At 44.2% G+C, this 23,005-nt stretch overlaps 1 protein-coding gene across 3 annotated transcripts in view; it reads right to left on the bottom strand.

Moving 5' to 3' along the window:
- The window catches only part of ano7 (anoctamin 7), a 199,348-nt gene that overhangs the window by 64,258 nt on the left and 112,085 nt on the right, over positions 1 to 23,005 (bottom strand). For all 3 annotated transcript variants that reach the window (XM_072255798.1, XM_072255797.1, XM_072255799.1), the window contains 2 exons: positions 16,062 to 16,205; positions 6,031 to 6,168 (listed from right to left, as the gene is read on the bottom strand). In XM_072255798.1, the coding sequence (XP_072111899.1) occupies positions 6,031 to 6,168; positions 16,062 to 16,205 (282 nt within the window). The remainder of the gene's footprint in view (positions 1 to 6,030; positions 6,169 to 16,061; positions 16,206 to 23,005) is intronic.

Raw genomic sequence — 23,005 nt, 5'->3', positions numbered from 1 at the left:
ATTTCAACACTAGTCTCCTTCAAGGTCCGAGGCAATACCCTGTCAGGTCCCGGGGATTTATCCATTTTAATTTGCCTCAAGATAGCAAGCACCTCCTCCTTTTCAATCTGTACAGTTTCCATGATCTCACTACTTGTTTCCCTTAATTCCATAGACTTCATGCCAGTGTCCCTAGTAAATACAGACGCAAAGAACCCATTTAAGATCTCCCCCATTTCCTTTGGTTCCACACATAACCGACCACTCTTATCTTCAAGAGGACCAATTTTATCCCTTACAATTCCTTTACTCTTAATATACCTGTAAAAGCTCTTTGGATTATCCTTCACTTTGACTGCCAAGGCAACCTCATGTCTTCTTTTAGCCCTCTTGATTTCCTTCTTAAGTATTTTCTTGCACTTTTTATACTCCTCAAGCACCTTATTTACTCTGTTTCCTATACATGCCATACAACTCTCTCTTCCTCTTTATCAGAGTTGCAATATCCCTTGAGAACCAAGGTTCCTTATTCCTATTCACTTTGCCTTTAATCCTGACAGGAACATACAAGCTCTGCACTCTCAAAATTTCTTCTTTGAAGGCTTCCCACTTACCGATCACATCCTTGCCAGAGAACAACCTGTCCCAATCCACGCTTTTTAGATCCTTTCTCATTTCTTCAAATTTGGCCTTCTTCCAGTTCAGAATCTCAACCCTAGGACCAGATCTATCCTTGTCCATGATCAAGATGAAACTAATGGTGTTATGATCACTGGAACCAAAGTGCTCCCCTGCACTGACTTCCGTCACTTGTCCTAACTCGTTTCCTAACAGGAGATCCAATATTGCATACCCTCTAGTTGGTACCTCTATCTATTAATTTAGAAAACTTTCCTGAACACATTTTACAAACTCTAACCCATCTAGACCCCTAACAGTATGGGAGTCGCAATCTATATGTGGAAAATTAAAATCCCCTACCACCACAACTTTATGTTTCCTGCAGTTGCCTGCTATCTCTCTGCAGATTTGCTCCTCCAATTCTCGCTGTCTATTGGGTGGTCTATAATACAACCCCACTAATGTGGCCATACCTTTCCTGTTTCTCAGCTCCACCCATAAGGACTCAGTAGACAAGCCCTCTAATCTGTCCTGCCTGAGCACTGCTGTAACATTTTCTCTGACGAGCAATGCTACCCCCCCCCCCCCACCTTTCATTCCTCTACCTCGATCACATCTGAAACATCGGAACCCTGGAATATTAAGCTGCCAGTCCTGCCCCTCCTGTAGCCAAGTTTCACTAATTGCTATAACGTCATAATTCCACGTGTCAATCCACGCCCTCAACTCGTCTGCCTTCCCCGCAATACTCCTAGCATTGAAATATATACACCTCAGAAGATCTTTACCACCACTCTCAACCTTTCTATCAGCGGATTTGCTTGAACTTTTAACATCATTTATTTTCACCCCAGCCCCACTGTCAGCTCTGGCACCCTGGTTCCCATCACCAAATCTAGTTTAAAGCCTCCCCAGCAGCAGTAACAAACCTCCCTGAAAGGATATTGGTCTCCTTGTAGTTCAAGTGTAACCCGTCTCTCTTGTGCAGGTCCCACCTGCCCCAGGAGAGGTCCCAATAATCCTGAAATCTGAAGCCCTGCCCCCTACACCAGTTCCTCAGCCACTTGTTCATCCTCCAGAGCATCCTATTCCTACCCTCACTGGCACCTAGCACAGGTAGCAATCCTGAGATTACCACCCTTGAGGTCCTGCTTTTCAACTTCCTACCAAGCTCTCTATACTCACTCTCCAGGACCTCCTCACTCTTCCTTGCTATGTCATTGGTACCGATGTGCACCACGACATCTGGCTGATCACCCTCCCACTTCAGAATGTCATGCAATCGATCAGAGACATCCTTGACCCTGGCACCTGGGAGGCAACAAACCATTCTGTATTCTCTGTCACGACCACAGAACCTCCTATCTGCACCTCTAACTATCGAGTCCCCTATCACTGCCGCTCTCCTCTTTTTCCACCCTCCCTTCTGCACTGCAGAGCCAGACTCAGTGCCAGAGATCCGGCTACTGCAGCTTGTCCCAGGTAAGTCATCCCCCCCCAACAGTATCCAATGCGGTATACTTGTTGTTGAGGGGAATGGCCACAGGGGAACCCTGCTCTGCCTGCCCTTTCCTCTTCCCTCGCCTGACAGTGACCCAATTTCCTGTGCTCTGCTCCTGTGGCGTAACTACCTCCCTGTAGCTACGATCTATAATCTCCTCATTCTCCCCAATGATCCGCAGGTCATCCAGCTCCTGCTCCAGTTCCCTAACGCGGTTTGTCAGGAGCTGCAGCTGGATGCACTTCTTGCAGGTGTCATTGTCAGGGACACCGGACGGCTCCCTGACTTCCCACATCCTGCAAGAGGAGCATTCCAACATCCTGCCTGGCATTCTCTCTGCGCTAGACTATCTGAACAAAAAACTTACCGGAACCTACCCTGGCCTTCATCTTACTGAATCTCCAGTGCACTCTCTCTATTGCCACCAGAACCTACCCCCCGTAGTGTCTCAACTAGAACTCTACACAATGGAAAGTTTTGTGTAGCAGGTCTAGTTGAAGTTCTGATCAATGGTGACCCTAGCATATGGATGGTAAGGACTCTATGATGGTTATGCCATTGAATCTCAAGGGTAGATGGCCATTACATGACACTTAGATGATTATTAAAGTTACTTGGCACTTATCAGCTCATATTTGAATGTTGCCTTTCTGCACGCTTCACTTGCTGAAGAATTGTGTTATTTAACCATCAGTGAATACCTCCAATTCTGGCCATAAGGTGGAAGGAATGTCACTGATGAATCAGCTGAAAGTGCTGGAGATTCATGTCTCTGAATTTCTAGCCCAGTAGCTGAATGATGATGCAAGCAGAGAGTCAGTGGTATGACTACTCCAGGGTGGGAATGAAGCACAAAAGACATGGTTACACTATGGACGGAAAGGACTATTGTATATTTAATATTTCAGTAATACTGTAATTTTTTTCTATTAAGCATTTTTGTCATTTACATAATTCATTATATGTTAAATGCAAAAGTATGTGAATGACATACGTCATTATGCCATCATGTCATATTTGTGTGCCTCACTAAAAGTAAAGAACGAAGTAGGCACGTTTATACCTGGATCCGTGTTTTTCTTTCGATTAGTTCTATGTTTTGGAGTTACAAAACCTAACAGTGGTGACGAGTAAGGTTTAAAACAAACTTGAGACAACCACCTACCTGTTGAAGTGCAGTGAGATGTTCAAGTTTTTTAAAAAAAACTCTCTTCCAAGAGGAGAAAAATGGCCGATAAAACAAAATGAGGCAATTTTTTTCTTCACAAGGGAAGACAAACATGGTCAAGTTAAAAAAGGCAGCAAACAAATGAATTCACAGATTTATAAACAATGAGAGCAATAATAATAATAAATGCAAAAAGCAGAAATGGCTGGCTACGTTAGAAAGATCGATGTGTTGATTGCACAAAAGGTAACTGAATTTTGCATACTGAGCAGTATTTAGAAACAAATGAAACAGCCAATGAAAAACGAGTGACAGTTTTGCTGAGTGCATTAGGCTGAAGAGCATACAGTTTGCTTAGAAGTTTGACTGGTCCAACCAAACCAGCCAAAATGAGCTTTGCTGATATCACAAAAGTAATGCAGGAGCATTTAGAACAGAAACCATTGTTGACTGCAGAATTCTTTAGGTTTCATAAGCAGAATCAAGAGGAAGGGGAGTCTATTTCAGTGTATGTGGCTCAATTGAAGACATTGTCTGAGAATTGTGAGTTCAGTGATAGGCTTAATGATGCACTAAGAGATTGTTTAGTTTATGGAATCTTACAACAAAGCATTTAAAAATGGATCCGAACTGAAGTAAAATTCACATTTTAAAAAGCAGTTGAAATTGCTGTATCAATGGAAACAGCAGACAGAAACGCGATTGGTTAGGAATGAAAGTGAGTGTGAATAAAATTGTAACACCTAAACTGAAACCGACCTGGCTAAACAAACAGTGCTACTTTGTGGCAGAGTCTCACATATACCAGACTATTGCAGGATTTAAGGTGAAGCTTGCAGAAAATGCAATAAGGTTGGACACATACAACAAGCATGTTGGGCAGACAAAAATAAATGGACTGCACGGAGAAGAGAAAAAGCTAAAAAGCCAGGTTGAAGTTTCAAAAAGAGCACGAATCTGCACGCTGTTGATGAAAAATCTGATAATGATGGGTGCGTCACTGGATTGAGTAGCCTTGAGATTTACAACGTGAAAACTAATAAGAGACAAACAATATGGTTTACACCAGAAGTGAATGGCAAATTAATTAAAATGGAATTAGACACTGACTCATCATTCCACAAAATAAGTTTAAACAGCATTTGAAAGACACTGAACTGAAGCCTGCAGGTAGCCAACTAAGAACTTATACTGGAGAAATGATAACTCCTGTGGGAGTACAGTCTGTAACAGTGAAATACAAAAACCAACAAGCCACACTGGGCTCATATGTGATAAAACAGGAGGCTCAGCATTGTGGGGACATGAGTAACTGAGACAACTACAACTTGATTGAAGATCCATCTACCATTTATTTGCCACTACCACTGCAATAGAGTCAATTGAAAGTGCGTTACTGGATGGTGCCACTTCAGTGTTCAGGGATGGTATTGGAAAAACTCAAAAATATCAACATAAGATAGTGTTACTTGAAAATGCCATACCAAACCTTTGCAAAACCCGTCCAATTCCTTCTACCATCCATGATAAAGTAGGCAGTGAGCTAGATTGTATGGAGGTTGAAAGAATTCATTCCACAGTTGCCTGGAGCCCAGTGGCCAAGAAGAATGGATCTGTCAAGATCTGTGGTGATCTTAAGATCACCGTCAACCCAGTACTGAAAGTAGATCAATACTCTCTGCACAGGACAGAGGATATCTTTGCAAACCTTTCCAATGAAAACATGTCAGCAAAGCGGACTTAGCTGAGACCTACGTACAGGTGGATTTGGAAGAAATGTTCATGTATCTCTCACCATAAACACTCACAAAGGACTTTATTGCTATAATAGGCTTATTTTTGGTGTAGCATCTGCGTCTGCACTCTGGCAGGAAGTTATGGACCGAGTACTGCAAGGGTGTCCAAGCATTCAGTGTTGACATCATTGTTACCAGTGTGGGTGACAAGGAACTTCTCCAAAATCTTAAAACAGTGTTAAAAAGATCAGAAGATTATGGGCTCAGAGAACGGCACAAGCGTGAATTCTTAAAACCAAGCATCACTTACTGTGGTCACACCATTGACACACATGATTTACAGACATGTTCTGAGAAATTTCAGGCAGTGGTGGATACCCCAAGGCAAAAGGTGTGTCAAGTTGTGGTGCATTTTTGAAGTTGTCAATTACTATAACAGGTTTGTGCCAAACCTGGGTACTGTGTTCCACCGCTGGAACTCCTTACTACAGATTGGGAAGAAATGGCAATGGACAAAGCAGTGCGAGGTGGCTTTCCAAAAGGTAAAGGAAATGGTAACATCAGTGGGTACCTGGGACAGAACTGGACCACTCGCCCACACAGTGAAGATTGTGTCTGATGTGATCTGGAGATGACACATCGACCACTTGAGGAGTGCAGAGTCATTTGTTGGAGAAGAAAGGAGGCCAGAGCTGTCAGAACCACTTCCTACAGTTCCAAGGTCAACTCCTACAACCACCAGAGAGGAGGCCCCAGAACCTGAGACGGGAGTTTATGGCTGAGCATAGAGGAGTGTTGTGTATTTAATATTTCAGTAATATTTGAGCAATATTGCAAATATATTGTTTGGGTAAGCATTCTTTATCACTTACATAATTCATTATGGGTCATACGTAAATTTTGTGAATGATTTTCGTCATATTTGCCCACCTCTCTAAAAGAACAATGTAGGCACATTCATTCCTGGCTGCTTGTTTCTCTTTCAATCAGTTTGATGTTTTGGAGTTACAAAACATAATTCTTACCAGGAGCAGAATCAACATAGAGCTTGTGAAGATACGTCTGAGCCGGTTTCCCTTTGGAAAGTAGGGTTCCTCTGTCCCTGTTATTGGGTTCCTCACAGTCATGGGAGCCAAGACTGTAAACTCAGGCCTCGGGCGCTCCTGAAAGAAAAAAAATTAAACAGTCTAATTGAAGGTGACATCAATGTGACACTAAATAAATAACTGATCCCTAAGAGACAAGAGTGCCCAACTCCCAAAAGCAAGATCCCAGAAAAAGCAATGTAGATATTGCATAACAAAATGAGGCAGTGCTGCCAAATCTGGAGCCCCTTGGATGACAAGATCTATTTAAATCCAGAAACAGTGGGATAGGCAAAGGTTTTGTGAGATGCTGAAAATAGGCAGGAAGAGTATTGAAAATATGGGTTTGAAATTAAAAGGAAAATTTGAAAAAGACCATGAGATATAGGAGCAGAAGTAGGCCATTCAGCCCATCGAGTCTGCTCCGCCATTCAATCATGGTCTGGTCCCATTCTTCCAGTCATCCCCACTCCCCTGTCTTCTCCCCAAACCCTTTGATGCCCTGGCTAATCAAGAACCTATCTATCTCTGCCTTAAATACACCCAATGACTTGGCCTCTACAGCCACTCATGCCACAAATTTCACAGATTTACTACTCTCTAACTAAAGTAATTTCTCTGCATTTCAGTTCTAAATGGACGTCCTTCAATCCTGAAGTCGTGCTTTCTTGTCCTAGAATTCCCTATCATGGGAAATAACTTTGCCATATCTAATCTGTTCAGGCCTTTCAACATTCAGAATGTTTCAATGAGATCCCCCTCCATTCTCCTGAACTCCAGGGAATACAGCCCAAGAGCTGCCAAACTTTCCTCAGACGGTAACCCTTTCATTCCTGGGATCATTCTCATGACACACATAGAAGTTGCTGGTGAACGCAGCAGGCCAGGCAGCATCTCTAGGAAGAGGTGCAGTTGACGTTTTGGGCCGAGACCCTTCGTCAGGACTAACTGAAAGAAGAGCTAGTAAGAGATTTGAAAGAGGGAGGGGGAGGGGGAGATCCAAAATGATAGGAGAAGACAGGAGGGGGAGGGATGGAGCCAAGAGCTGGACAGGTGATTGGCAAAAGGGATATGAGAGGATCATGGGACAGGAGGCCTAAGGAGAAAGAAAGGGGGAGGGGGGAAGCCCAGAGGATGGGCAAGGGGTATAGTGAGAGGGACAGAGAGAGAAAAAGGAGAGAGAGAAAAAGAATATGTGTATATAAAAAAATAACGGATGGGGTATGGGGGGGGCATTAGCGGAAGTTAGAGAAGTCAATGTTCATGCCATCAGGTTGGAGGCTATCCAGACGGAATATAAGGTGTTGTTCCTCCAACCTGATAGTGGCTTCATCTTTACAGCAGAGGAGGCCATGGATAGACATATCAGAATGGGAATGGTATGAGGATTTAACATTAAAATGGGAATGTGGCTACTGGGAAATCCTGCTTTCTCTGGTGGACAGAGCGTAGGTGTTCAGCGAAACGATCTCCCAGTCTGCGTTGTGTCTCACAAATATATAGAAGGCCACACTAGAGGAGATTAACGCAATAGAAAGGAAGGACATAAGCCGGGAAGATGTGGAATCGATATGGGTAGAGCTGTATAACACTAAGGGGCAGAAAACGCCGGTGGGAGTTGTGTACAGGCCACCTAACAGTAGTAGTGAGGTCGGAGATGGTATTAAACAGGAAATTAGAAATGTGTGCAATAAAGGAACAGCAGTTATAATGGGTGACTTCAATCTACATGTAGATTGGGTGAACCAAATTGGTAAAGGTGCTGAGGAAGAGGATTTCTTGGAATGTATGCGGGATGGTTTTTTGAACCAACATGTCGAGGAACCAACTAGAGAGCAGGCTATTCTAGACTGGGTATTGAGCAATGAGGAAGGGTTAATTAGCAATCTTGTCGTGAGAGGCCCCTTGGGTAAGAGTGACCATAATATGGTGGAATTCTTCATTAAGATGGAGAGTGACATAGTTAATTCAGAAACAAAGGTTCTGAACTTAAAGAAGGGTAACTTTGAAGGTATGAGACGTGAATTAGCTAAGATAGACTGGCAAACGATACTTAAAGGATTGACGGTGGATATGCAATGGCAAGCATTTAAAGGTTGCATGGATGAACTACAATAATTGTTCATCCCAGTTTGGCAAAAGAATAAATCAGGGAAGGTAGTGCACCTGTGGCTGACAAGGGAAATTAGGGATAGTATCAATTTCAAAGAAGAAACATACAAATTAGCCAGAAAAAGTGGCACACCTGAGGACTGGGAGAAATTCAGAGTCCAGCAGAGGAGGACAAAGAGCTTAGTTAGGAAAGGGAAAAAAGATTATGAGAGAAAACTGGCAGAGAACATAAAAACTGACTGTAAAAGCTTTTATAGATATGTGAAAAGAAAAAGATTGGTTAAGACAAATATACAGACAGAAACAGGTGAATTGATTACGGGGAGCAAGGACATGGCAGACCAATTGAATAACTACTTTGGTTCTGTCTTCACTAAGGAGGACATAAATAATCTTCCGGAAATAGTAGGGGACAGAGGGTCTAGTGAGATGGAGGAACTGAGGGAAATACATGTTAGTAGGGAAGCGGTGTTAGGTAAATTGAAGGGATTAAAGGCAAATAAATCCCCAGGGCCAGATCGTCTGCATCCCAGGGTGCTTAAGGAAGTAGCCCAAGAAATAGTGGATGCATTAGTGATAATTTTTCAAAACTCTTCAGATTCTGGACTAGTTCCTGAGGATTGGAGGGTGGTTAATGTAACTCTGCTTTTTAAAAAAGGAGGGAGAGAGAAACCAGGGAATTATAGACCGGTTAGCCTAACGTTAGTGGTGGGGAAACTGCTGGAGTCAGTTATCAAAGATGTGATAACAGCACATTTGGAAAGCCGTGAAATCATCGGACAAAGTCAGCATGGATTTGTGAAAGGAAAATCATGTCTGACGAATCTCATAGAATTTTTTGAGGATGTAACTAGTAGAGTGAATAGGGGAGAACCAGTGGATGTGGTATATTTGGATTTTCAAAAGGCTTTTGACAAGGTCCCACACAGGAGATTAGTATGCAAACTTAAAGCACACGGTATTGGGGGTAAGGTATTGGTGTGGGTGGAGAGTTGGTTGGCAGACAGGAAGCAAAGAGTGGGAATAAACGGGACCTTTTCAGAATGGCAGGCAGTGACTAGTGGGGTACCGCAAAGCTCAGTGCTGGGACCCCGGTTGTTTACAATATATATTAATGACTTAGATGAGGGAAGTAAATGCAGCATCTCCAAGTTTGTGGATGACACGAAGCTGGGTGGCAGTGTTAGCTGTGAGGAGGATGCTAAGAGGATGCAGGGTGACTTGGATAGGTTGGGTGAGTGGGCAAATTCATGGCAGATGCAATTTAATGTGGATAAATGTGAGGTTATCCACTTTGGTGGCAAAAACAGGAAAACAGATTATTATCTGAATGGTGGCCGATTAGGAAAAGAGGATTTGCAACAAGACCTGAGTGTCATTGAAAGTGGGCATGCAGGTACAGCAGGCGGTGAAAAAGGCGAATGGTATGCTGGCATTTATAGCGAGAGGATTCGAGTACAGGAGCAGGGAGGTACTACTGCAGTTGTACAAGGCCTTGGTGAGACCACAGCTGGAGTATTGTGTGCAGTTTTGGTCCCCTAATCTGAGGAAAGACATTCTTGCCATAGAGGGAGTAGAAAGAAGGTTCACCAGATTGATTCCTGAGATGGCAGGACTTTCATACGATGAAGGACTGGATCGACTAGGCTTATACTCATTGGAATTTAGAAGATTGAGGGGGGATCTTATTGAAACGTATAAAATTCTAAAAGGATTGGACAGGCTAGATGCAGGAAGATTGTTCCCAATGTTGGGGAAGTCCAGAATGAGGGGTCACAGTCTGAGGATAAAGGGGAAGCCTTTTAGGACCGAGATTAGGAAAAACTTCTTCACACAGAGAGTGGTGAATCTGTGGAATTCTCTGCCACGGGAAATAGTTGAGGCTGGTTCATTGGCTATATTTAAGAGGGAGTTAGATATGGCCCTTGTGGCTAAAGGGATCAGGGGGTATGGAGGGAAGGCTGTTCTGAGTTGGATGATCAGCCATGATCATACTGAATGGCGGTGCAGGCTCGAAGGGCCAAATGGCCTACTCCTGCACCTATTTTCTATGTTTCTATGCTTCTACATCGGGAGCACCAGACACAGTATATCACCTCAGCCGACTCACAGGCGAAGTGTCGCCTCACCTAGAAGGACTGTCTGGGTCCCTGAATGGTGGTAAGGGAGGAAGTGTAAGGGCATGTGTAGCACTTGTTCCGCTTAAAAGGATAAGTGCCAGGAGGGAGATCGGTGGGCAGGGATGGGAGGGACGAATGGACAAGGGAGTTGCGTAGGGAGCGATCCCTGCAGAAAGCAGGTGGGGGGGGGCGGAGATGTGCTTAGTGGTGGGATCCCGTTGGAGGTGGCGGAAGTTACGGAGAATCATATGTTGGACCCGGAGGCTGGTGGGGTGGTAGGTGCGGACAAGGGGAACCCTATTCCTAGTGGGGTGGCGTGAGGATGGAGTGAGAGCAGATGTACGTGAAATGGGGGAGATGCATTTGAGAGCAGAGTTAATGGTGGAGGAAGGGAAGCCCCTTTCTTTAACAAAGGAGGACATCTCCCTTGTCCTGGAATGAAAAGCCTCATCCTGAGAGCAGATGCGGCAGAGATGGAGGAATTGCGAGAAGGGGATGGCGTTTTTGCAAGAGACAAGGTGAGAAGAGGAATAGTCCAGATAGCTGAGAGAGTCAATAGGCTTACAGTAGACATCAGTCCGCCAGAGAAAGCAGGATCTCCCAGTGGCCACACATTTTAATTCCACATCCTATTCCCATTCTGACATGTCTATCCACGGCCTCCTCTACTGTAAAGATGAAGCCACACTCAGGTTGGAGGAACAACACCTTATATTCCGTCTGGGTAGCCTCCAACCTGATGGCATGAACATCGACTTCTCTAACTTCCGCTAATGCCCCACCTCCCCCTCGTACCCCATCAGTTATTTTTTATATACACATATTCTTTTTCTCTCTCTCCTTTTTCTCCCTCTGTCCCTCTCACTATACCCCTTGCCCATCCTCTGGGCTTCCCCCCTCCCCCCTTCTTTCCCCTTAGGCCTCCTGTCCCATGATCCTCCCATATCCCTTTTGCCAATCACCTGTCCAGCTCTTGACTTCATCCCTCCCCCTCCTGTCTTCTCCTATCATTTCAGATCTCCCCCTCCCCCTCACCCCCCCACTTTTAAATCTCTTACTAGCTCTTCTTTCAGTTAGTCCTGACGAAGGGTCTCGGCCCGAAACGTCAACTGTACCTCTTCCTAGAGATGCTGCCTGGCCTGCTGCGTTCACCAGTAACTTTGATGTGTGTTGCTTGAAATTCCAGCATCTGCAGATTTCCTCATGTTATCATTCTCGTGAATCTTCTCTGAATCCTCTCCAGTGTCAGTATATAAGAAAGAGACGGCATGAAAAAGTTTGTGCTGGTTCTTGCTGATGTAGCAGCAACACCAAACACAATCGATGAGGCCGGGGAAGATGCGTGTGACACCTACACTCAGTCAGCAGTGGCCGTGCTGAGATCTCCTTCCCATTCCTGTACCGACCTGCCCATTCTTGGCCTTTTCTACTCTTAGGCAAAGCCTAACTCAAACTAGAAGGGAAACACCTTGTATTCTGCTTGGGTAGTCTACAACTATGTGGCCAAGTGGTTAAGGTGTTCGACTAGTGATCTGAAGGTCGTGAGTTCGAGCCCCAGCCGAGGCAGCGTGTTGTGTCCTTGAGCAAGGCGCTTAATCACACTTTGCTCTGCGACGACACTGGTGCCAAGCTGTATGGGTCCTAATGTCCTTCCCTTGGACAACATCGGTGTCATGCAGAAGGGAGACTTGCAGCATGGGCAACTGCCGGTCTTCCATACAACCTTGCCCAGGCCTGCACCCTGGAGAGTGAAGCCTTTCCAGGCGCAGATCCATGGTCTCGCAAGACTAACAGATGCCTTAAAGTCTACAACCCAACATCATGAACAGTGAGCTTTTCCCATTTTAGGTAAATTTCCTCCCAGCTTTTACTTTCTTTTCACCTCTCCTCCCCCCCCCCCCCCCACTACTTCTTCTGATCCTCTGATCCTCCCACTTATGACCCCCTCCACTCATTCCCTCCTGATTCCATCTGCCCATTTCACACACCTCCCTTTGGTTCCATCTCTCCCTTCTCCTCTGATATTTCCCATTCACACTTCCTTCACAGATCTGAATCGAGCGCTTGGTGTTCCTGCTTATCTCCCTCCAGCAGCAGTTCCCATCTTCACACTCCCTTCCCCAAACAACCTTGCTGCATTTGTTCTTTTCCCTCTCTCTTTGCCTCAATCTACCTGGTTCAGTCTTCCAGCTCCACCTCTGCTCTCTCCCCCTGCCGGGTACTACCTGCCTGTCATCTTACACCCGTCCTCAGTCCACCGGAAACCTTTTTTCCCCAGCCTCCTTGACCTCTTCATGCTGGCCATCTTGCCTGTCCACTCTGACCCTGATGCAGGGTTTGACCCAAAACCTAAACAATTTCTCCTCTCATCCCTGGATGCTGCTCGACCCACTGAGATCCTCTGGCAGATTGCTTGTTGTGTTGATAAGATTATGATGTAGATGGTAAGCAGTGTGTAAGATCTTGCATAGAGTAAGGTAGTGAAAAAAGATATATTAAGCAATTTATCATCTTTAAAAGTTAACAGTTCCCCAAGGACAAGTGAAACATATCCCAAGCTGTTACAACAGAAAGGCAAAGAAATTGTAGGGACCTGATGATCTACTGTCATTGCTTAAAAAGGAAGGGAAGGATGAACCAAATAATTGCAGGCCAGTTAGTCTTTCCCACCAAGAGGACCACAGCCTTGTTATGGTTCAGAGGCCTGCATGCCTCAGTGACCCAGGGAGCTAAGCTACCTGAAGCAGGGCTTTGAGCTTTGGTTCTTGGTAGGGTCACCCATGCTAGACTTGGAGTGGTCCATCAGTCCTCCAGGTTTGGGGGTTCAGCTCAGGGCTAACAACCCTGACTGGTCGAACAAAACTGTGACGGAAACCACAGTCCATCTGCAAATTACTGCAATCCAAATGCTTTATGCACACCTCAATCTGAATGTGCAGACAGAGTCTGGTAGGCACTGTCATCTTCAAATACATGTGCAAGCCTCTGAGGTGAGATCATCAGATACTGAAGGAGCTAATGAACTAGAATCGTTTTAGACAGGCAGCATAAACTTTTATTTAGGAAGGCATAGATTTGTTAAGGGAAGGCTGTGAGTGAGATAGTAACAAGAAGGGTTGATAAGGACCCTGTCGTTGATACGGTCAATGTGGAATTCATCAAAGACTCAGACAAGTCCTATGTAGAGGAGTTTCAAATCGGATCTAACACTGGGTTAGCAGCAGGAAGTGAAGGATAATGGTTGATCAACACACATAAAAGTTGCTGGTGAACACAGCAGGCCAGGCAGCATCTACAGGAAGAAGTACAGTCGATGTTTCCGGCCGAGACCCTTCGTCAGGACTAACTGAAGGAAGAGTAAGGAATTTGAAAGTGGGAGGGTGAGGGGGAGATCCAAAATGATAGGAGAAGACAGGAGGGGGAGGGATGGAGCCAAGAGCTGGACAGGTGATAGGCAAAAGGGATATGAGGGGATCATGGGACAGGAAGCCTAGGAAGAAAGAAAAGGGGGAGGGGGGAAAACCCAGAGGATGGGCAAGGGGTATAGTGAGAGGGACAGAGGGAGAAAAAGGAGAGAGAGAAAAAGAATGTGTGTGTATATAAATAAATATGGGGTATGAGGGGAGGTGGGGCATTAGCGGAAGTTAGAGAAGTCGATGTTCATGCCATCAGGTTGGAGGCTACCCAGACGGAATATAAGGTGTTGTTTCTCCAACCTGAGTGCAGCTTCATCTTTACAGTAGAGGAGGCTGTGGATAGGCATATCAGAATGGGAATGGGACGTGGAATTAAAATGTGTGGCCACTGGGAGATCCTGCTTTCTCTGGCGGACAGAGCACAGGTGTTCAGCGAAACGATCTCTCAGTCTGCGTCGGGTCTCGCCAATATATAGAAGGCCGCATTGGGAGCACCGGATGCAGTATATCACCCCAGCCGACTCACAGGTGAAGTGTCACCTCACCTGGAAGGACTGTCTGGGGCTAATGGGGATAATGGTTGATGGTACGTTAGTAGCTTGAAGGGTTTTACCCTAGAGTTGCAGAGGGCTCAGTATTTGGTCCTTTATTTTGTTGAATATATTAACGATTAATGACCTGAGTAAAGAAGCATAATGCAGCTGATACTAGAACTGTCCATGTGGTTGACAATGAGGAAAATGCTGAACTTCACGTACAGTATGTCAGTATAGATGGTCTGGTTGTGTGGAGTTAAAGATTTTGATAGACAAAGGGTTAATATTGGCTTTGAGTATGGAAACCAGTTTGCAGCTTAGCTTGTAAAAATTATAGCCTTGACTTTCAGCAGAGACCATTCTTAGAATAAATACTTGCAGTTGCTTATCTTATAAGAATTAGACTCAACGAGACAAGACAAACTATTTGTTAATACAAAGTTGTACACTGGACTGAATTTTTAATTTTTGGCTGTTGCTATGGGTACAGTTTATCTCAAGAGAACTGCATGTGAACCTCGCTTATCTTTTCCAATCCACAATGTTGATCGAACATCCTTTGCTTTTGCAATCGATTTGTAATGTATAAAAGGAGCGGTGCTCTGTCTATTATTTGGAATTCGAAACCTGCCGTTACAGGTTCCATTCCCCATGATATTGTGAATAAAGATCTCTTTACTTCGAAATCCTTGTCTAATTTACTTGTGATCAACTTTAATTGAATTCCCTTAGCAAATTAATCTCCCTAACAGGTTGTTTGGCAAAAAAAGGTGACGAATGGAATTTAATGCTAGGTGTGTAAGGAAATGAGTCTGAGTAGGAACAAGGCAAAATGGAAGGATATCGTATGCAGAAACATCTGCATTTATATGGTGTGTGTTCTGAAAAGATGGAAGGATGGACCAATTAGATAGTTAAAAAGGCACTTATCAAACCACAGCATATACTGTGCAAGAGCAAAGAGATTCAGCTGGAGTTGTACATGGTGCTGACCAGAACACAGATTCATTCCTGGCCACCATAACAAAGAAATGATGTGACTGAATTGAAGGGGTGGAGAAGAAATTTACAAGAACATAGCCAGGACTGGATTGTATCTATGAGTGAAGATTACATGAGCTAGGATTGTTTTTGCTTGAACAGAAGGGATTGAGCAGAAATTTAATCAAGGTGTAGAAAGTTATGAGGGGCCTAGATAAACTAAATGGGAAGGGCTATTCCCCCATGTCTGAAATGTCAAAAATCAGAGGCAAAGATTTAAAGTAATTGGTGGAAGGACTGGAGGGGAGATGAGGAAAGAATTTTTCCACCCCATGAATGGTTAGTGTCTGGAGCCCACTGCTTAAAATGATGCTGGAGACAGAAGCCACAATAGATTTGAACAGTGCTTGGAAAGCGGTGTTCTGTGGGGCCACTGACCCAGTGCTGGAAAGCCCTTTTTCAACCAGGACGGATGAGATTAATTTAATGGTGTTCTCCTTTATTTTACATTTTCTGTGTTTCTATGACCCTAAAGAGAAAGCCTGCTTTGTGGAGAAATCCTTGAACCTTCTTGGAATAATATATTTGGATCCTTTGTGTTCACCTCATCTTCAGAGTGATCTGAAGGAAATTAGCTCAAGTACTGCAGCATTCCTTCAGCATTGCATTGGGTTGTCCCTGGAGCAAGTCTACGGAGCAAGATCGGAACCTCCTGACTTAGAAATGGTGTTTGGCTGTCACATTAGGAACAGCAATTGCTGGATAAACTTTGATCTGTTTTAATGGTTTGAATCTTGCCATCTTACCTCAGTTTCTTCGAAGTCGAAACATTCCCATTTATAGGCCAGAATTGCGCTTTTCCTCTTCCAGTACTCGAGGAACATTACTGCCCATAGTGACATGAAGATACTGAAGAATACTGTGGCCCCATTGTCAAAGAGTTGGCCCAACTGGAGAAATGGAAGACACATGGTCAACAACACAATTCTGTAGAAACAAAAACTCACACCTTGAAGAGTAGACAGTTGGAGTAAATTATGATTGATTGTCACCGCAGTGTAGACAGTTGGGGGGGGGTGAATTATGATTGATGTCACTGAAGTGTAGACAGTTGGGAGGGGTGAATTATGATTGATTAATGTCACTGCAGTGTAGACAGTTGGGGGGGGTGAATTATGATTGATTAATGTCACTGCAGTGTAGACAGTCATGGGGTGAATTATACTTTATACTTTATTGTCACTAAACAATTGATACTAGAGCGTACAATCATCACAGTGATATTTGATTCTGCTCTTCATGCTCCCTGGAGTACAAAACGATAGTAAGTATTAAAAATTTAAATTATAAATCATAAATAGAAAAAAGAAAAGGGAACGTAAGGTAGTGCAAAAAAAAAAACCGAGAGGCAGATCCGGATATTTGGAGGGTATCGGCGAGATCTGGATCAGGATCCGTTCAGCAGTCTTATCACAGTTGGAAAGAAGCTGTTCCCAAATCTAGCCGTATGAGTCTTCAAGCTCCTGAGCTGTCTCCCGGAGGGAAGAGGGACAAAAGGTGTGTTGGCTGGGCGGGTCGTGTCCTTGATTATCCTGGCAGCACTGCTCCGACAGCGTGCGGTGCAAAGTGAGTCCAAGGGCGGAAGATTGGTTTGTGTGATATGCTGGGCTGTAATGTCACTGTAGTGTAGACAGTTGGGGGTGAATTATGATTGATTAATGTCACTGCAGTATAGACAGTTGGTGGGGTAAATTATGATTGATTCATGTCACTGTAGTGTAGGCAGTTGGTGATGAATTATGTTGTGGCCCCTCCTATTCACGCCCAATGGTTGGGTGATGTGATGTCATGTTTAAAGTTAGAGTAGGTTCGATGTTCAATCTTTGAATCTAATGAAGACTTTCAAACGTTGTGGGGACCCTTTCTGAATTATTTTCAAAATTTTGATTTGCTGTTAAAGCACAGATGTTACTAACAATCTTTTCTCTTTTTTTTCTATTAATCAGCTTCAGTCTTCGTAGTGGATTAGATTTTTTATATAAAAAATTATTATTTTTCAATGTTACAAACTAATTGATTTGTACGAATATAGGGTAAGGAGTCTTTATATGCGATTTAGTTTAATGTATTGACATATATATATTTTTCCTGTACTCTGTATTCTTATATATAAATTTTTTAAAAATTGGAAAAGGAAGAGTTATGATTGATTAATGTCACTGCAGTGTCGACAGTTGGGGGGTAATTGATAAGTTCGTGGCCTAAGGCAGAAGGAGTCAATTTTAGAAAACCTAGCACATTTATTTTTCAACATAGTCCCCTCCTACATTTACACACTTAGTCCAGCGTCGTGAAGCAAACGGATCTCGGACCTCCAGAAAGTGTCCACAGCAGGGGTGATTGATAAGTTCGTGGCCTAAGGTAGAAGGAGATGAGTTTTATGGCTATTGTTACACGCGCATGCAGGTCATTTCTTTGAGTGATTATGCAGAAAGTTTGAAGTTAATAACTCATCTCCTTATACCTTAGGCCACGAACTTATCAATTACCCCGATGAGTTATTAACTTATCAATCACCCCTGCTGTGGACACTTTCTGGAGGTCCAAGATCTGTATGCTCCATGACTGCTGGACTAAGTGTGAGGAGGGGACTATGTTGAAAAATAAATGTGCTAGATTTTCTAAAATTGACTCCTTCTACCTTAGGCCACAAACTTATCAATCACCCCTCATACAATTCCCAACACTGTATTCCATCTGCCACTTGTTTTCCTATTTTCCTAATCTGTCCAAGTCCTTCTGCAGATTCCCTGTTTCCTCAACACTACCTGTCTACCCCTCCCACCTATCTTAGCATTGTCCTCAAAGTTGGCCACAAATCCATCAATTTCACTCTTCTAGACCATTGACATTTAACATGAAAAGAGACGGCCCCAACGTCAAGCCACGTGGAACACCTCTTGGTACAGGCAGCCAGCCAGAAAAGGCCTGCTTTATTCCCACTGCTTGCTCTGCCAGACAGGTATTCTTCTATCCATGCTAGCATCTTTCCTCTAATACCATCGGCTCTTGTCTTGCTTAGCAGCCTCACGTGCAGCGCCTTGTCAAAAATGAAAATCCGAGTAAACAACATCCACTGACTCTCCTTTATCTATCTTGTTTGTTATATCCTTAAAAATTTCCATTCGATTTGTCAGACAACATTTCCCTTTAAGGAAACCATGCTGAGTTTGGCCTATTTTTTCATATGCCTCCAAGTACCATGAAAACTCCTCTTTAATAATGGACGCTACCCTTACTCTTTCAGAAGTCCAATATCAATTCTTTGGTCTTGCTAATGTTGAGTACAAGGTTGTTGCTGCAACAGCACTCAACCAGCTGATTTATCTTGCTCCTGTACGCCCTCTCATCACCATCTGAAATTCCGCCAACAATAGTTCTGGAATCAGCAAATTTATAGATGGGATGTGGCTCGGCACAGCTCAACTGTCAGGATAGCATCAGATATTAGAGGTGGATGACATAAGAAAGTCCTTCCAGTGGCTGGTAATGGCAGGGCTGAGGGACAGCACAGAGGCTCTGCTCATGGTTACACAAGAACAGGCACTGAGCACAAGAGCAATAGAAGCAGGGGTCTATTGCACCAGATGCAGACTGTGCAAGGAGTCTGCTGAAACCATCCGGCACACAGAGGCAGAGTGCAAGGTGTAGACAGGGACAGCACACACTGAACGGCACAACCAAGTTGCAGGATTTGTGTACAGGAACATCTGCACTGAGTATGGATTGGACAGTCCCAAGTCCAAGTGGGAAACACCCGAGAGGGTAGTGGAGAATGGCAGAGCTTGAAAGAGGACTTAGAAAGTACGTGGGAACTTATAGCCAGAGTAAAGCTGGCGGTGACAGCAGCATTTGGAGCTGTGACACCTGGATTGGGAGAGTGGCATGCATACATACACACACACACACACACACACATACACACACACACACACACACACACACGCACACGCACACACGCACGCACGCACACGCACGCACGCACACACGCACACGTATATATCTAAGGTAATTTACAGTTTTTATTATTTATTGCAACATACTGCTGCTGCAAAACAGCAAATTTCGTTAGATTCTGGACTAGTTCCTGAGGATTGGAGGGTGGCTAATGTAACTCCACTTTTTAAAAAAGGAGGGAGAGAGAAACCGGGGAATTATAGACTGGTTAGCCTAACGTCGGTGGTGGGGAAACTGCTGGAGTCAGTTATCAAGGATGTGATAACAGCACATTTGGAAAGCGGTGAAATGATCGGACAAAGTCAGCATGGATTTGTGAAAGGAAAATCATGTCTGACGAATCTCATAGAATTTTTTGAGGATGTAACTAGTAGAGTGGATAGGGGAGAACCAGTGGATGTGGTATATTTAGATTTTCAAAAGGCTTTTGACAAGGTCCCACACAGGAGATTAGTGTGCAAACTTAAAGCACACGGTATTGGGGGTAAGGTATTGGTGTGGGTGGAGAATTGGTTAGCAGACAGGAAGCAAAGAGTGGGAATAAACGGGACCTTTTCAGAATGGCAGGCGGTGACTAGTGGGGTACCGCAAGGCTCAGTGCTGGGACCCCAGTTGTTTACAATATATATTAATGACTTGGATGAGGGAATTAAATGCAGCATCTCCAAGTTTGCGGATGACACGAAGCTGGGCGGCAGTGTTAGCTGTGAGGAGGATGCTAAGAGGATGCAGGGTGACTTGGATAGGTTGGGTGAGTGGGCAAATTCATGGCAGATTGAATTTAATGTGGATAAATGTGAAGTTATCCACTTTGGTGGCAAAAATAGGAAAACAGATTATTATCTGAATGGTGGCCGATTAGGAAAAGGGGAGGTGCAACGAGACCTGGGTGTCATTATACACCAGTCATTGAAAGTGGGCATGCAGGTACAGCAGGTGGTGAAAAAGGCGAATGGTATGCTGGCATTTATAGCGAGAGGATTTGAGTACAGGAGCAGGGAGGTATTACTGCAGTTGTACAAGGCCTTGGTGAGACCACACTTGGAGTATTGTGTGCAGTTTTGGTCCCCTAATCTGAGGAAAGACATCCTTGCCATAGAGGGAGTACAGAGAAGGTTCACCAGATTGATTCCTGGGATGGCAAGACTTTCATATGAAGAAAGACTGGATGAACTGGGCTTGTACTCGTTGGAATTTAGAAGATTGAGGGGGGATCTGATTGAAACGTATAAGATCCTAAAGGGATTGGACAGGCCAGATGCAGGAAGATTGTTCCCGATGTTGGGGAAGTCCAGAACGAGGGGTCACAGTTTGAGGATAGAGGGGAAGCCTTTTAGGACCGAGATTAGGAAAAACTTCTTCACACAGAGAGTGGTGAATCTGTGGAATTCTCTGCCACAGGAAACAGTTGAGGCCAGTTCATAGAACATAGAACATAGAAAATAGGTGCAGGAGTAGGCCATTCGGCCCTTCGAGCCTGCACCGCCATTTATTATGATCATGGCTGATCATCCAACTCAGAACCCCGCCCCAGCCTTCCCTCCATACCCCCTAAACCCCGTAGCCACAAGGGCCATATCTAACTCCCTCTTAAATATAGCCAATGAACTGGCCTCAACTGTTTCCTGTGGCAGAGAATTCCACAGATTCACCACTCTCTGTGTGAAGAAGTTTTTCCTAATCTCGGTCCTAAAAGGCTTCCCCTCCATCCTCAAACTGTGACCCCTCGTTCTGGACTTCCCCAACATCGGGAACAATCTTCCTGCATCTAGCCTGTCCAATCCCTTTAGGATCTTATACGTTTCAATCAGATCCCCCCTCAATCTTCTAAATTCCAACGAGTACAAGCCCAGTTCATCCAGTCTTTCTTCATATGAAAGTCCTGCCATCCCAGGAATCAATCTGGTGAACCTTCTCTGTACTCCCTCTATGGCAAGGATGTCTTTCCTCAGATTAGGGAACCAAAACTGCACACAATACTCCAGGTGTGGTCTCACCAAGGCCTTGTACAACTGCAGTAGTACCTCCCTGCTCCTGTACTCAAATCCTCTCGCTATAAATGCCAGCATACCATTCGCCTTTTTCACCGCCTGCTGTACCTGCATGCCCACTTTCAATGACTGGTGTATAATGACACCCAGGTCTCGTTGCACCTCCCCTTTTCCTAATCAGCCACCATTCAGATAATAATCTGTTTTCCTATTTTTGCCACCAAAGTGGATAACTTCACATTTATCCACATTAAATTGATTCTGCCATGAATTTGCCCACTCACCCAACCTATCTAAGTCACCCTGCATCCTCTTAGCATCCTCCTCACAGCTAACACTGCCACCCAGCTTCGTGTCATCCGCAAACTTGGAGATACTGCATTTAATTCCCTCATCCAAGTCATTAATATATATTGTAAACAACTGGGGTCCCAGCACTGAGCCTTGCGGTACCCCACTAGTCACCGCCTGCCATTCTGAAAAGGTCCCGTTTATTCCCACTCTTTGCTTCCTGTCTGCTAACCAACTCTCCACCCACACCAATACCTTACCCCCAATACCGTGTGCTTTAAGTTTGCACACTAATCTCCTGTGTGGGACCTTGTCAAAAGCCTTCTGAAAATCCAAATATACCACATCCACTGGTTCTCCCCTATCCACTCTACTAGTTACATCCTCAAAAAATTCTATGAGATTCGTCAGACATGATTTTCCTTTCACAAATCCATGCTGACTTTGTCCGATCATTTCACCGCTTTCCAAATGTGCTGTTATCACATCCTTGATAACTGACTCCAGCAGTTTCCCCACCACCGACGTTAGGCTAACCGGTCTATAATTCCCCGGTTTCTCTCTCCCTCCTTTTTTAAAAAGTGGAGTTACATTAGCCACCCTCCAATCCTCAGGAACTAGTCCAGAATCTAACGAGTTTTGAAAAATTATCACTAATGCATCCACTATTTCTTGGGCTACTTCCTTAAGCACCCTGGGATGCAGACCATCTGGCCCTTGGGATTTATCTGCCTTCAATCCCTTCAATTTACCTAACACCACTTCCCTACTAACATGTATTTCGCTCAGTTCCTCCATCTCACTGGATCCTCTGTCCCCTACTATTTCTGGAAGATTATTTATGTCCTCCTTAGTGAAGACAGAACCAAAGTAATTATTCAATTGGTCTGCCATGTCCTTGCTCCCCATAATCAATTCACCTGTTTCTGTCTGCAGGGGACCTACATTTGTCTTTACCAGTCTTTTCCTTTTTACATATCTATAAAAGCTTTTACAGTCAGTTTTTATGTTGCCTGCCAGTTTTCTCTCATAATCTTTTTTCACCTTCCTAACTAAGCCCTTTGTCCTCCTCTGCTGAACTCTGAATTTCTCCCAGTCCTCAGGTGAGCCACTTTCTCTGGCTAATTTGTATGCTTCTTCTTTGGATTGATACTATCCCTAATTTCTCTTGTCAGCCACGGGTGCACTACCTTCCTTGATTTATTCTTTTGCCAAACTGGGATGAACATTTGTTGCAGTTCATCCATGCAACCTTTAAATGCTTGCCATTGCATATCCACCGTCAATCCTTTAAGTGTCATTTGCCAGTCTATCTTAGCTAATTCACGTCTCATACCTTCAAAGTTACCCCTCTTTAAGTTCAGAACCTTTGTTTCTGAATTAACTATGTCACTCTCCATCTTAATGAAGAATTCCACCATATTATGGTCACTCTTACCCAAGGGGCCACT

Source organism: Mobula birostris, chromosome 4 (genome assembly GCF_030028105.1).
Source record: "Mobula birostris isolate sMobBir1 chromosome 4, sMobBir1.hap1, whole genome shotgun sequence".
Taxonomy (NCBI): Eukaryota; Metazoa; Chordata; class Chondrichthyes; order Myliobatiformes; family Myliobatidae; genus Mobula; species Mobula birostris.
This window is presented reverse-complemented; position numbering and strand designations above follow the sequence as displayed.